At 39.6% G+C, this 13,810-nt stretch overlaps 1 protein-coding gene across 1 annotated transcript in view; it reads left to right on the forward strand.

The window, feature by feature from the left end:
• Positions 1 to 13,810, forward strand: part of TWF2 (twinfilin actin binding protein 2) — a 63,697-nt gene extending 49,887 nt beyond the window's left edge. The window contains exons 6-9 of the mRNA XM_081320008.1: positions 11,092 to 11,217; positions 11,365 to 11,515; positions 12,463 to 12,584; positions 13,327 to 13,810. Of these exons, the coding sequence (XP_081176134.1) occupies positions 11,092 to 11,217; positions 11,365 to 11,515; positions 12,463 to 12,584; positions 13,327 to 13,494 (567 nt within the window). The 3' untranslated portion in view covers positions 13,495 to 13,810. The remainder of the gene's footprint in view (positions 1 to 11,091; positions 11,218 to 11,364; positions 11,516 to 12,462; positions 12,585 to 13,326) is intronic.

Genomic DNA, 13,810 nt, shown 5'->3' on the forward strand with positions numbered 1-13,810 from the left:
TCAGACTCTCAGACCTCTCTCAGGGCCTTAAGAGAAATGTGCTGTCTGTCTGTCTGTCTATCTCTCAATCACTAGAGTGCCTCTAGGTATTTTGTTATTATAGCCTCAAATACTAGTGCTAAATTCAGGCTTAGTTGAGCTGGATTGTGTCCAGGTATGGTAGCATTGCATTTAAAATGGGCCCAGTGCTCTTCAATATCTTCATCAATGATTTGGATGAGGGGATAAATGGGGAACCCATCAGATTTGCAGACGACACCAAGCTGGCAGGAATAGCCAACACTCCAGAGGACAGGCTTAAGATACAGGAGGATCTGGACAGACTCGAACACTGGGCACTATCTAACAAAATGAAATTCAATGGTGAAAAAAATAAGGTTCTACATTTAGGCAAGGAAAACCAAATGCAGAGGTATAGTATAAGTGGTACCTTGCTCAATAGTAGCAACTGTGAGAGGGATCTTGGAGTCCTAGTGGACAATCACTTAAATATGAGCCAGCAGTGTGCTGCAGCTGCCAAAAAAGCCAACACAGTGCTAGGCTGCATTAACAGAATCAAGATCAAATGAAGTGTTAATACCACTTTACAATGCCTTGGTAAGGCCACACTTGGAATACTGCATCCAGTTTTGGTCACCACGATGTAAAAAAAGACGTTGAGACTCTAGAAAGAGTACAGAGAAGAGCAACAAAGATGATTAGGGGACTGGAGGCTAAAACATATAAAGAACGGTTGCTGGTATTGGATATGTCTAGTTTAACGAAGAGAAGGATGAGGGGTGATATGATAGCAGTGTTCCAATATCTCAGGGGCTGCCACAAAGAAGAGGGAGTCAAGCTATTCTCCAAAGCACCTGAAGGCAGGACAAGAAGCAACCTAGAACTAAAGAGAAATTTCCTGATAGTTAGAACAATTAATCAGTGGAACAACCTGCCTCCAGAAGCTGTGAATGCTCCAACGCTGGACGTTTTTAAGAAGAGACTGGACAACCATTTGTCTGAAATGCAATAGGGTTTCCTGCCTGAGCAGGGAGTTGGACTAGATGACCTCCAAGGTCCCTTCCAATTCTGTTGTTAGTTTTATTGTTGTTTTTGTTGTTATTGTTGTTGTTAAAGATCTGCCAGTTTTTCTGCTTTCACAAAACAATGTAAGAAGCAGTTTCCAACTTTTTTTTTAAAAAAAATAGCGACTACTCCATCAACTTAAAACTTTTTGAAGACAATCACAAATTGGGAATTATTCTTATAAAATCCTAGCGATTTATTACTCTCAACTCTATGCATTCTGCATTGCACTTATTGCACTTCATTCATCTGCAGAAAGTTGCTCTTGGGAAAAAGAGAACCGTTTACCTAATGTGAAAAATGATTCAGTTAGGACATTATTTCTTCCCATTCCCTGCTGATCACTTGCAATAATACCCTTATGGACTGTCATTGGTAAGCAGAGAATGGATATTACTGCTTCACAGTTTAATGTCTTTTTCTTCTTCTTTTCCTCTACTTAAATTGTGGATTGCATCTGTGCAATACGATTTGCTTTGCCAGAAGCCCTGATGGAGATTTTTTTCTGGGTATGCAAATAAATGCCCAGAGGACCTCAGGAAGTCCTTGAAGCTGAATTGCTGGGCCATTGAATGTTTACAGTTGTCTTGAAAATTCAAGGAGCTGATCTAAAGGGTTCTTCAGATAAATTGTTCAGGCCCTTGGTGCACTCCATTGGCAATGTTAGGAATGCCAGCTGGATTGGTCAGATAGAATGTCTTGACTTTTACATTTAAATAAGGAACATTAGGAGATTAGGAGATAATCTCCTAGCCTTGAACCATAGGTTTCCTGGAAGCCCGACCTGTTGATAAGAATTGGGTGTTGTGGACAGTTTGGAAAAGCTCAAGCTTAATCCCAAATCCATTTATCAAACTCTGAAATTCTTTAGAAGATAAGAGGGCTTGTTTCAAATACATGCAAGTCAATGGGAAGTCAGAATTGAGGATAATTATTCAGAGTGGCCATTAAGTCAGTTCCAAAAAGAGTAGGATGCACTTTCCATTTAGATTATGCAATATTGCAATTGCATTATTTATGTATCTGTGTTTCTGAGTGTGCATGTGTGCACACTTGCTTGATCCGTTGCATCTTGTTCTTTAAACTGCTCTGACAGCATTGCTGAAGAGGAGCATGCAAATGAATTATGTTAAAATGAATTGCTGCAGTAGATATATAAATGTCTAAGGATCTTCATTTCTTATTATCTTGATTTGTGGTTGGATAAAGTGCTATTAGTTTTATAAGCACTTTGGCAGTGGAATATTGATTGAAGTAATATTTTATACCTTTGGCCCTAGATCATCTTTGCTCTTCAATCATTTATAGTAACCTGATGGGCAATCAGTCCTTCATTATACATTGAAACATGACTATTCAGAGATTCAGAAATTCAGAGAAGAGCAACTAAGATGATCAAAGGCCTGGAGGCTAAAACATACGAGAAGAAAGGCTACGGGACTTGGGTTTGGCCAATCTAAAGAAAAGAAGAAATAGGGGAGACACGATAGCAGTGTTTCAGTATCTGAGGGGCTGCCACAAGGCAGAAGGGGTCAGCTTGTTCACCAGAGCACCAGAGGGAAGGACAAAAGAAACAGTGGTTGGAAACTGATCAAGGAGAGAAGCAACCTGGATTTAAGGAGAAACGTCCTGACAGTGAGGACAATCAACCAGTAGAACAGCTTACCCCCAGAAATCGTGGGCGCCCTATCACTGGAGATCTTTAAGAAAAAACTAGACAATCACCTGTCTGAGATGGTGTAGGTTCTCCTGCTTAAGCAGGGGGCTGGACTAGAAGACCTCCAAGGTCCCTTATTTCTCCTTTCACAGCACTCTTGGATACAGCACAGAAGCCTTTATCTATGGTTTTTCATTTTGTCCGATTTGGAAACTATAGTTGTTGTTTTAGGAAAACTCAGCCTCTTAAACCAGTACCAAAATATCATTTAGGGTTATACCGTGTTTGAAAGTTGAAGATACCATAGTTTATTTCTGAGTCATGTGAAAGAGGGAACAAAGAGGAACTTACTCCTATGGAAATTTGCTAATTCAAGTTTAGAACCCTTTTGAACTCCAAGTTTAGAATCCCATCTCGAACCCTTTTCATTGGAAATTGTCTTTGAAAGGAAAATAAATGTATTGCAATCACTTGAATACTTATGCAAATCTTATCTAATCTTGATGTTTTTAATGAATTTTTAGAAGGCCATGATTAAAGCAAGAAACTATGGTACAATTATGGCAGAAATGCAGTTTTCGGAACCATTTAGATAGCTCAAAACCCAACTTCTTTATTGGGTTGGTTAACCTTTGTATGGCTCAATTGCATCGTTTGTCTGTTTGAGTAATCAAGAGTTGTGGGAGGCTTTCCATAACGTAAGTGCCTTCTATTCAGTCATTGTTTTGAGTTTGAGTTTGTTTGTTTGTTTTTAAAAAAAAAGTGAAATAAATGTGCTAAGCCATAATAGGCTTGACATAACTCCTTTAACCTGTTTGTTAATGGGAAACTATTCCTCTGTTTCTGATAGATTTGCTGCTTTGTTTCAGTGAAAAAAAACTGGGAGGGTTTTGTGTGACCATGGCACCCAAATTGCCCACCCTTGTATATCTATCCATATTGTGGATACTTCTGAAGGAAGTCTAAGGCTATATTTGTTTCACATCTGCTCTAAGGCAGGGGTCCCCAACCCTTGGTCCACGGACTGGTACTGGGTCGTGGGCACTTAGGAACTGGGCCGCGCAGCTGGAGGTGCACTGAAGGCGCATCTTCCATCTCCAGGAATGCGGTAAGTCTGCAGGAGAAATCTACCCCCCCCAGCCCCACCCCAGTCCATGGAAAAATTGTCTTCCATGAAACCGGTCCCTGGTGCCAAAAAAGTTGGGGACCTCTGCTCTAAGGATTTTCAGTCGCAGCTCTGGCAGTGATGAAGGGGGCTTCCTCCAAAGTTACTTGTATGTATTTTGAGGGGAATAAGTGGCACAGTAGATAATATAGAGTGAGTATTAAATCCCAGTGGCCAGCTTTTTCACGCATAACATGATCTATTGCCTGCCACTTGATTCGGGAGAAATTATTTCATTAAATAATTCTTCATAGCTTTTGAACTCTTGTGTCTTCTCTTCACCTGCCCTCAGGATTCAGATTCCCAGGAGTCCTACACTGAGATGGTAGGCTTGATGTTACCCATTTCTTCTCCGAATTACAGCTCTTGCCTGGAGCTTCTTTTCTTGCATGTGTTAATCCTAAACCTTCTACCCTCTAACCTTGAAGCATTTGCTTAAAAAAAAAAGTTCTTTCCTTTCTCTACCAGTGAAGCTGGTAATCCTAACAATTTATAGATGCCTCTGTCAATAAATGTTGAATGAGTTTGTAAGCACTATATATATAGAAAATGTGTTTTAGCTAAAAGAATGGGATTAATCACCCCTTGATTTGTACACTGCTGGACTGGCTCAGTTCATCCAGAAAAAAGTTTGGGAGCTCCTGAAATAATGTTTGAAAGTTGCTTGGGTGTATGTGAGATTGATCAAACTAAGACATAAGCAAAATAAGATAGAGGCAGAATATGTGGGGAAATGAAGTATTCTTGATATAAGCTTACAAATGATCTTAACTGTAAGTGCCAGGGGTTTTTTAAAAAAAAATAATCTAAGGATATAGTTTGAGAATCCTATTAGTTTCAAGGCTAATTGCAGACCTTCAAGTGACATGGAGGTCAAGAGTGGTTTTTATCACTACTATATGGCCATATTAGCTAGATGTTTGCTAGTTATTCATACCCCAGAGACATCTAGACTGGCGTAATATCAAACTTTCTACCTGAGGCTTTGAAAAACTTCAGCAACAATATTATGTAAAGGAGGAAAGCATTTTAGCTGCTGACATTGAGTCCTGTGATGATGGGAGTGCAACTACAACAAAGGACTTCCAGTGCCTGCATTGTTGGTCAATTAGGAATCATGTGTTTTTGCTGATGTAGTGCAAATCATCCAGATTTCAGCCCTGTGGCATCTGTTTTTGCCTCCCGCTGAGCAGAAGCACTATAAGAATTTATGTGTGGATTGCAGGAAGATTTCAAGTAGTGGTCATCTGTAGAATCTGTAAATGTAGATCTCTGTACTATAGTGATATAGAGTACGGTAATCAAAGTGGCATGCAGCACTGTCTCAAGGTACTTTTCCAAATGAAAAGTATTTGATGATACCGTTTTTCCAGCATTCAGCCAGTAAGCTGGCCTATATAAAGAAAAAGTCTACTTCGAGGGAGAAACATTCTTTCAGCAGTTACATGTGCTTGGTCCAATTGTAGTTGTACATATTGCAGCATTGACTTTAAAAGCCGCCATAGTGAAGTCCAGGTAAAGCTGAATGTTTAGAAGTCATTGCAGACAGATGGATGCTCTGCTAAACAAGCTGTGTGGTTTGTTGAATGATAACCTACAACCCAGGTTTCAGCCCAGTTGTCTTCTATTAAGGATAGTTGTTGAGTATTAGTACATTCCAGGATAGATGAAAGTTGGGCAACGTTTCTTTTGTTTCTGTTATAATACAATGTCATTTCCTTACCTCCTACTGACAGATGGTTTTGGGCTGCTGCTGCTGCCCATCTCTGGTAGAATACCCTCATCCTGAGGAGGTAGGCCATGTTGCCTGCATTCTGTCTTCTGTTTCGTTTTGCAGAGCTCTTTCTCTTGATTATTCGTTTCATCACATTCTCCTTTATATATTTGCTCCACGATATTCCAGAGTTCACTTTCTGTTAACTAAACTTTCCCATTTTAGATCTAGAATCATAGATCGAAGTCCAGTGCCTGACTCAGTGCATCTAAAGATTATCTAAGGAGGCTTCCTTCGTAGACACGTTTCTCGGGTGGCTGAATTCAAAATAAAAGTATATGTAAATCCAGGTCTTGAATTCCTTGAGCTATTGTAGTATATCTAATGGCTATTAAATGTTATGAATGGATTTGAATCATTTATCCCAAGAACTGACGATAGGTAGCTCTAGCATTCCTTAAAAGATAGAAATATACAAGAGCCGTAAAGTACTAAGAAACTTTACATCACTCTTGTTTCTTCAGTATTCTGTTATTGAAAGAATTGATGTGGCTTCATGTCCCCATAAGCCTTTTTTTTTATTGAGGATGGGTTGTCTTCAAGTCCTTCTGGACTCCTGGTGTCTGCCTGGACAGATCCCTGCAGCTTTCTTGGCAAGATTTAAGAAATAGTTTGCCATTGCTTCCTCCCTAGGGCTGAGAGAAAGTATCTGGCCCAAGGTCACCCAACTGCCTCTGTGTCTACGGAAGGACTAGAACTACACTGGGTTCTTAAGCCTAATCCATCATTCCTTTATGGTTTTATGTTTGCAAACTTTTTTTCCCTCTAAACTGCTTTGAAAGAAATATGGTATAAAGGATAAATTACCGTACTTAAAGGGCAATATGAATTTCTAATGGAAAAAATGGATTCCCTGCATTTGTTTTAGATTAAACTGCACGTACAGGGTGGTTTTTAAAAGTCTTCAATGATAAATGGTTCTTTTTTTTTCCTTTCTCCATTTTCATAGCTTGTTTTTGTAAAAGGTAAAAGAAGCCTTGAGAAGCTCAGTGTTAAGTTGTCCAGTGAGTTTGCAGATACACCCATGAACTTTTCCTGGCAATAATATACAAGTAGTTTGCCTTTACCTTCATTTAATATTTTCTAACTTCCTGGACTTAACCTACAGACGTGGAATTCCTTTGTAATCTCCCATCGAAGTACTATTCTTGTCTGACCAAGCTTAGCTTTGAAACTCAGACAAGATTGACAATGTGCTGTTACTGAGATTTTTTTTTTGCCTTGAATTTCTTCCAAACAATTCCATTCTTTTTATTATGCTATTAAATTTGGTAAACATATATTACTAGTTAATTTACTAGCATATTTAATTTTGGGTTGCTACAAGAATTCAAAAATTCAGTTTATTTCAATAAGTACTGTATATTGGAAAGCATTTTTTTTAATTTGAAGAATCTTAAGAGAATTTGTCAAAATTTAAATAATTAAAACATACAGTAATTTCTATCTCACACTGATAAATTTAGTAAGCCTCTTGGGAGATCCTGGTTAGTTACACCATGTACTCAGTATGTCTTTAAGTGATGTTAGGAAGGCCTCCATTTCTCTGAATTTTGGTTCAAGTAGGTGAGTCTGGATTTGCATCCTTTTTAGCTTCCACTTGTATTACTACAATCCCCATCTGATTATAGACGCTTGATACAAAAGCTATGGAAAAAATTCCACTGATTAGATATTAGAGCCAAAACGAGATTAGATGGCAGATTGCATCTCATTTTTTCCCCTTTAATATTAGGGTTCAGACCACAAAATATATAAGAGAAAGGGTTGACGTTATCTTCTTCCCTCCCAAAGAAAATACTGTTCTGATGAGAGAGGTTTATATTGGCAGGCAAAGGGGTCTTTGCTCTGACATGAAGAGCAGGGTGCTGGGAATTTTTCATTATGATTGTAACGTGAGCAAAGCCTATGATACAAATCCTCCCCATGTATTGTGATCTGTTAATGTTGCTTCGAAAATGAAGAAAAATACAGTTACATCAAACACAAAAGATTTAGATTTGCTACCAGATTTCTGTTAGTTAGTTAGTTAGTTAGTTAGCTAGCTAGCTAGCTAGCTAGCTAGTTAGTTATTTTTGGGACTTATATGGCGCCCTATCTCCCGAAGGACTCAGGGCGGCTAACAACAATAAAACACAATAATACAAATGTTAAAAAAGATTAAACTAACAAGCCCCAATGATATAATGATAAAATATTAAAAATATTCTATTTAAAAATCCCTATCGTCAGTCCAGGTTAGTCTGATGGAAGAGAAATGTTTTAAGGCCGCGACGAAAGGACCGGAGATCCGGGGCCATCCGGAGCTCAAGGGGAAGTTGATTCCACAGGGCTGGCGCTCCCACAGAGAAAGCCCTCCCCCTAGGGGTCACCAGCCGACATTGTCTAGCCGACGGCACCCTGAGGAGGCCCTCCCTGTGTGAGGTTGTTCCTGGCAGCAGACGGTCCTGCAAATATCTTCATATGTTGCTTCATATGCCTCCTGCGTTCTAATCTGTAGAGTTCTCTTACATTTAATTGCACACCTTTATGATCAATCCAAGGTTTTGTTTTGTTTTTTTAGAGTGGCAAGGGAAATATCTCTGTCTGTACCATAAGGTTCAGGTAGGAATACAGTTTCAAACAAAGCTAAGCAGGGTCATGCCTAACTAGTACTTAAATGGGAGAGTTCCAAGGCAGACCACGTCTGAAGGTTAGACTGTCAAGTTTAAAAAACACCCTGGAAAAATGCATTGTCAATCCACTCTCTTGTTGTTACTAAAGAAAATTACATTGATTAGGCCATATCAATCAAACTCCTCTCCAGAGCCCCAAGTGGTAAACTAGCTCATCCCCCAATTTGTTACGGGGAAGACTCAACACAGACAGAAATTCAGCCCGGTGAATTTAGAAGAAAAGAGAGCAGGCCACTGACTGACTTTTCAACATAAAATTTATAGATTGCCTCCATAATGTTCAACTCGCACTGTATTCCGGCTAAGAAAAGGTCAGAGTTCTGAACTTTACACTCATTTGCATTACATTTCACCATCCTGGTGCTTAGTTATCTTGGCTAGAAACATCCTAGAACTATTGTGACTCATTTGAGCTTTACTATCCGAGGTAACCAATCATTCACCTATTGCAAACTATGACCATAAAAGTCTTCCCTGCCAAAGGTAGCACAACTGAGGTTATTCAGTGACATCTTCCAGTTTAATCACTTACCGCTCTTTCAGAACTATAAACAGTGCTTGAAATGGTCAAAAAGCATCATATCAATACAGAACCTTTGGTAAAAAATTTTTATAATTTCTTTCTTTCTTTTTCTTCGTTGTGAGAGCTCTTACCTCTAGTTTTCTGTTGTTGTTTTTTCAAAGATTCACAAACTCAGGATTATTGGTATCTACCAGGTCACCTCATTATCATGACTGGAAAGCACAGACACTCAAAATTTGACGTCCAGGGCTTCCACTTGTAAAACCTTTGCCCTGCTTTGTGGATAGCTTGTGCTAAGTGTAGAGGTTCAAATTATATATTAAATAATATATGAATATGGTATCCTATTTTAAAAATAAAGCAGTTTATAATTGGGTACAAATTTATCTACACTTTTTCTTTAGCTTCTGTACAATTTAATGTATATATCATTTTGATATAGTTGTATCAATCATATGCTCTTCCATATAAATTAATCCAGACTATATCTGGGTGGAAGTCTAATTTTATTAAGGAGGCAAAAAAACCCAGTCTAAACTGCTTCAGGGTAAAAATAAATAAAAAAATAAAAAAATAAAAAATTGTAAATAAAAGAAAAATTACTGGGGATAACTGAGACTAGAAATAAGAGACTAGACTATTCTAGAGACTAGAAATGAAAAATGCAAATTTTTCATCTATCTGAAAGGGTCACTTCCAGCACTTGATGAAAAGTAGATCTAGCAGTTCTATTTTGCAAGTGATATTTTGTTTGATACTCAATGAAGCATGTGACCTAGTTTTTCTCCTCTATGAAGCATGAAACTAAAATCTAATGATTTTCCCTCTGTTGATTCTGTGTGGCATCTATAAAGCTGCTTTTGTACTGTTAATTATTTTAAGAAGAAAAAATTATGTTGATGTTGCTTTCAAAAATGTCATTCTTTCCCACCTAATGAACTGATTCTTGCCAGAAGTGACCCAAAGAGGTAGCTTTTAAAAAAGTATGTATCTTATTTAGGATTAACCTCTTTAGCTTATAAAATTGGTTAATCATTACTGAAGTGTATGATGAAAATTTTATTTCCTACTTTCCTTACAAGCTGCTGTTCAAAAGAAAAATATTTTTCCCCTTTGTAGTGGCCAGTATCATCTGCAGAATGTTTATAAAGCTAGTCATTCATATCTGGGATCTTCTTTTCACTTCCAAAATACGAGACTTTCTTCTGTATTAGGCATCACATTGCATTGGTCTAGAAAGGGCTGTCTTAACATATAAGTGCCTTTTTAGACATCTGAGAAACTTCCATGGATGGTGTGGGTGGTCAAAGGATAAGTCGCTTGTGCAAGAAATTCTGTACACAATACAATCAAAGGCATGCAAATGTGGATGTAATCCCATTTAACTCTGGGATTTACATCTGCATCTCCTATCCAGCTTTTCTGTTCATTCTTGCTTGGGCAGAGACAAAAGAGGGCAGGTTGGCTTTAACAGTTGAGTAGAGAATGGAATTTCTGCAGGTCATGCAAACTACACTTGATGGATTTCCTTTTTTCTTCCCAACTAATAAAGCACAAGAGACCTTCCTCTTTGCATCCAGCCACCAGCCTCACTCATTCTGGCTATTTCCTGCCTTCCTATATTCCCCCTTCTTCCTAAGGTATCGCAAACACACTTCTCTGAGGAACGGCCCCATTCAACACAATAAACTTAGTTCTATTTGGACTTGAGTGGAGGGTTCTCAGTATCCATCTCAATCCATCCCACCTCTCTCTTTTACAGATGTTTGTAATCTGTGTACACACACACACACACACAGAGAGAGAGAGAGAGAGAGAGAGAGAGAGAGAGAGAGAGAGAGAGAGAGAGAGGGAGAGAGAGAGATCCTTTAAACTCTCTAGTCCAAGGGTAGGCAACCTCGGCTCTTTTATGACTCATGGACTTCAACTCCCAGAATTCCTGAGTCAGCTGTGCTGACTCAGGAATTCTGGGAGTTGAAGTCCATGAGTCATAAAAGAGCCGAGGTTGCCTAGTCCTACAGGGAAGGGGAAAGAAAGGAAGAGCATTACAATGGCTTTTTCCTGAAAGGATTCCTATACTTCTGGATGCTAGTAGCATGGTTTGTCTGTTACATTTCCATCTTTCTTGTACCTCTCTACTTTTCTTGGGTTAACTTCCGTTGATGAACAAAAGTGGGAAATACATACATGCTGGGTTTCACTTCAGTCTGTTTTTCGTCCCCTGTTTGCCAGGTCAAAACTGAAATCAGCGTAGAAAGCAAACACCAGACTCTCCAAGGCCTGGCCTTCCCTTTGCAGCCAGATGCACAACAGGCCGTTCAGCTACTAAAGCAGAAGAAAATCAATTACATCCAGCTGGTAAGGGTTTCTTTGGGGGGGGGGCCTTTCAGTATAATTGTCCCAAGTTTTGCTCATTGCTGTGCGTGCTCTCCCAGTACACATTGCACTGTTAAAGAGTTTCCACTTCATTGTTATTTTGGTTTTCTCTTGCCTTTGTTTCAACAGAAGCTGAACCTGGAACAGGAGACCATAGAGCTGGTCCACACGAAGGCTACAGAAATTGTGGATCTGCCTCGAAGAATTCCTCAGGATTCTGCTCGCTACCACTTCTTTCTGTATAAACACTCTCATGAGGGAGATTATCTGGAGTCAGTAGGTAAGATGTAACCAAATCTATAGCTGAGGTAAAGGTTTCACTCTGCCCTTTGGACCTGGAGTGGGTGTTTTCGCTATCCCCTAGGGATAGGGGATAGCGAAAACACTATGGGGAGGGAGTTTAAATCCTCTCTGGTGCATTCCTTTTCCAAGCACCGCCAGTAATTACAATAGGTCAGGGGTAGGCAACCTCGGCTCTTTTATGACTCATGGACTTCAACTCCCAGAATTCCTGAGTCAGCATAGCTGACTCAGGAATTCTGGGAGTTGAAGTCCATGAGTCATAAAAGAGCCGAGGTTGCCTACCCCTGCAATAGGTGAATCTCCTGGCACCCCCATTCTGGTGCCTCTCTACCTAAGGCTGGTCTCTTATGCCCTGCTCTAGAAAAACTCAAAAGCAGGAGTAAAAACTTTCTACACACAGCCCAGGAAATGCAGTGCAAAAACTAAAGAACTAATGAACTTCATCTCAAAGGTGCTTTTTTTTCTTTTCAAAAGACAACTGGACTGTTTTTTTTTCCTTGAGGAAGTAATCATTTCAAAATGTCTTCTTCCTCAAGGAAAAAAACATAGTCCAGTTGCCTTTTGAAAAAAGCGCCTTTGAGACAACCGTGGCCTGGATGACTGTGATTCTCCATAGACATTTAAATAACTTCGTGCCAGTCCTAAAACAAAAGAGAGACTGGAATTCACAGCCCAGCACGTAGGAAACATTTTAATGAGAATGTTTGTTTCTAAAATCAATGTCCAATTCATGGGCAATAGATTTTAGATATAATAAGAATTGGTATCATTTCATCTATGCAATATATGAACAGTATACAAATACAACTGTATTTATTTGTTTCATCGCACGCTATTACGGCATGCATGGTCATTATTTCAACATAGGAATCAATTTTACAGGGGTCTAAGAATACCTGATTTATTTTTTTCTCTTTCTCCTAGTGTTTATCTACTCCATGCCTGGTTACAAATGTAGCATCAAAGAGCGTATGCTGTATTCCAGCTGCAAGAGCCGATTGCTTGACTCCATAGAGCAAGATTTCTGCTTAGAAATTGCAAAGAAGGTAAGTCTTTCTCCTCTGGATTCATAAGCATCTTGAAGAAAAAAACAAATTCTCTTCCGTCTAGCTAGACTTTTAGAGTTTCAAGCAGTGTGAAAGAGGGTGATTTGGGGATCTGAAGACTGATTATGAGAAAATTACTCAGAAGCCACCAGATGGGTTGTTGGAAGGACATGCTAGAGACAGAAAACAGGTGCGCCAACAGCATGGACAACGTGAAAAGTAAGAAAAGACTTCAGTGAACTCATCTCTAATGAGAAGAAGAAATGTTCACGTCCTGAAAATAAAATCAAAACAAGTTTAGAAATGGCCCTGTGAAGTAGGAGTGGAGTGGAAGCTGGAAAGCTATGGGGGAAGAGAAAGGGTTAGGGTTGTCCTAACAGGCAGGACAAGAAGCAACGGATGGAAACTAACCAAAGAGAGAAGCAACTTAGAACTAAGGAGAGGTCTTTTTCTGAGAGTTAGAACAATTCACCAGTGGAACAACCTGCCTCCAGAAGCTGTGAATGCTCCAACACTGGAAGTTTTTAAGAAGAGACTGGACAGCCATTTGTCTGAAATGGTATAGGGTTTCCTGCCTGAGCAGGGGGTTGGACTAGAACACCTCCAAGGTCCCTTCCAACATCATCATCATCATCATCATCATAAAATACCATTACTGAGAAGAAAATCCCAATCTCAGTTGGGTTTCATGTTCTCAGTGGCCAGATCTAAGACTACTTTTCCTTCCTTTTTTTTGTAACAGATTGAAATTGGTGATGGAGCTGAGTTGACCGCCGAGTTCCTGTATGATGAGGTCCACCCCAAGCAGCATGCGTTCAAGCAGGCTTTTGCCAAGCCAAAGGGTCCTGTGGGCAAAAGGGGACAGAAGCGACTTATCAAAGGACCAGGCGAGAACGGAGAAGACAGTTAAACCTGGAGGATGAGTCGGCAAAGAGCTGTGAATGTCTCCCAGTCTCCAGCATTGCAGCTCCAAGGAAATCCACTTCTCTGCATTTGAGCCTGTCCACTGAACTCCAGAGCCTTTTCCCTACTTCTTTTCTCAAAGTCATGTCCATCGGTTTCATTTGACAGGGTGGGAGGGTCGGAATCGGGGGACAGAGAGGAAGAGGAAGAAGATGGCATGCTCTTTTTTTTCTTTCCTTTTGCTCTGTGGTGATGTAAATCGAGGGGGAAGGGGTGTCCTAGAGCTTTTTGGTCTTTGTTTTTTTAAAATATTTCTTACAGCA

This window comes from Vipera berus (genome assembly GCF_964194415.1).
Source record: "Vipera berus genome assembly, chromosome: 2".
NCBI lineage: Eukaryota > Metazoa > Chordata > Lepidosauria > Squamata > Viperidae > Vipera > Vipera berus.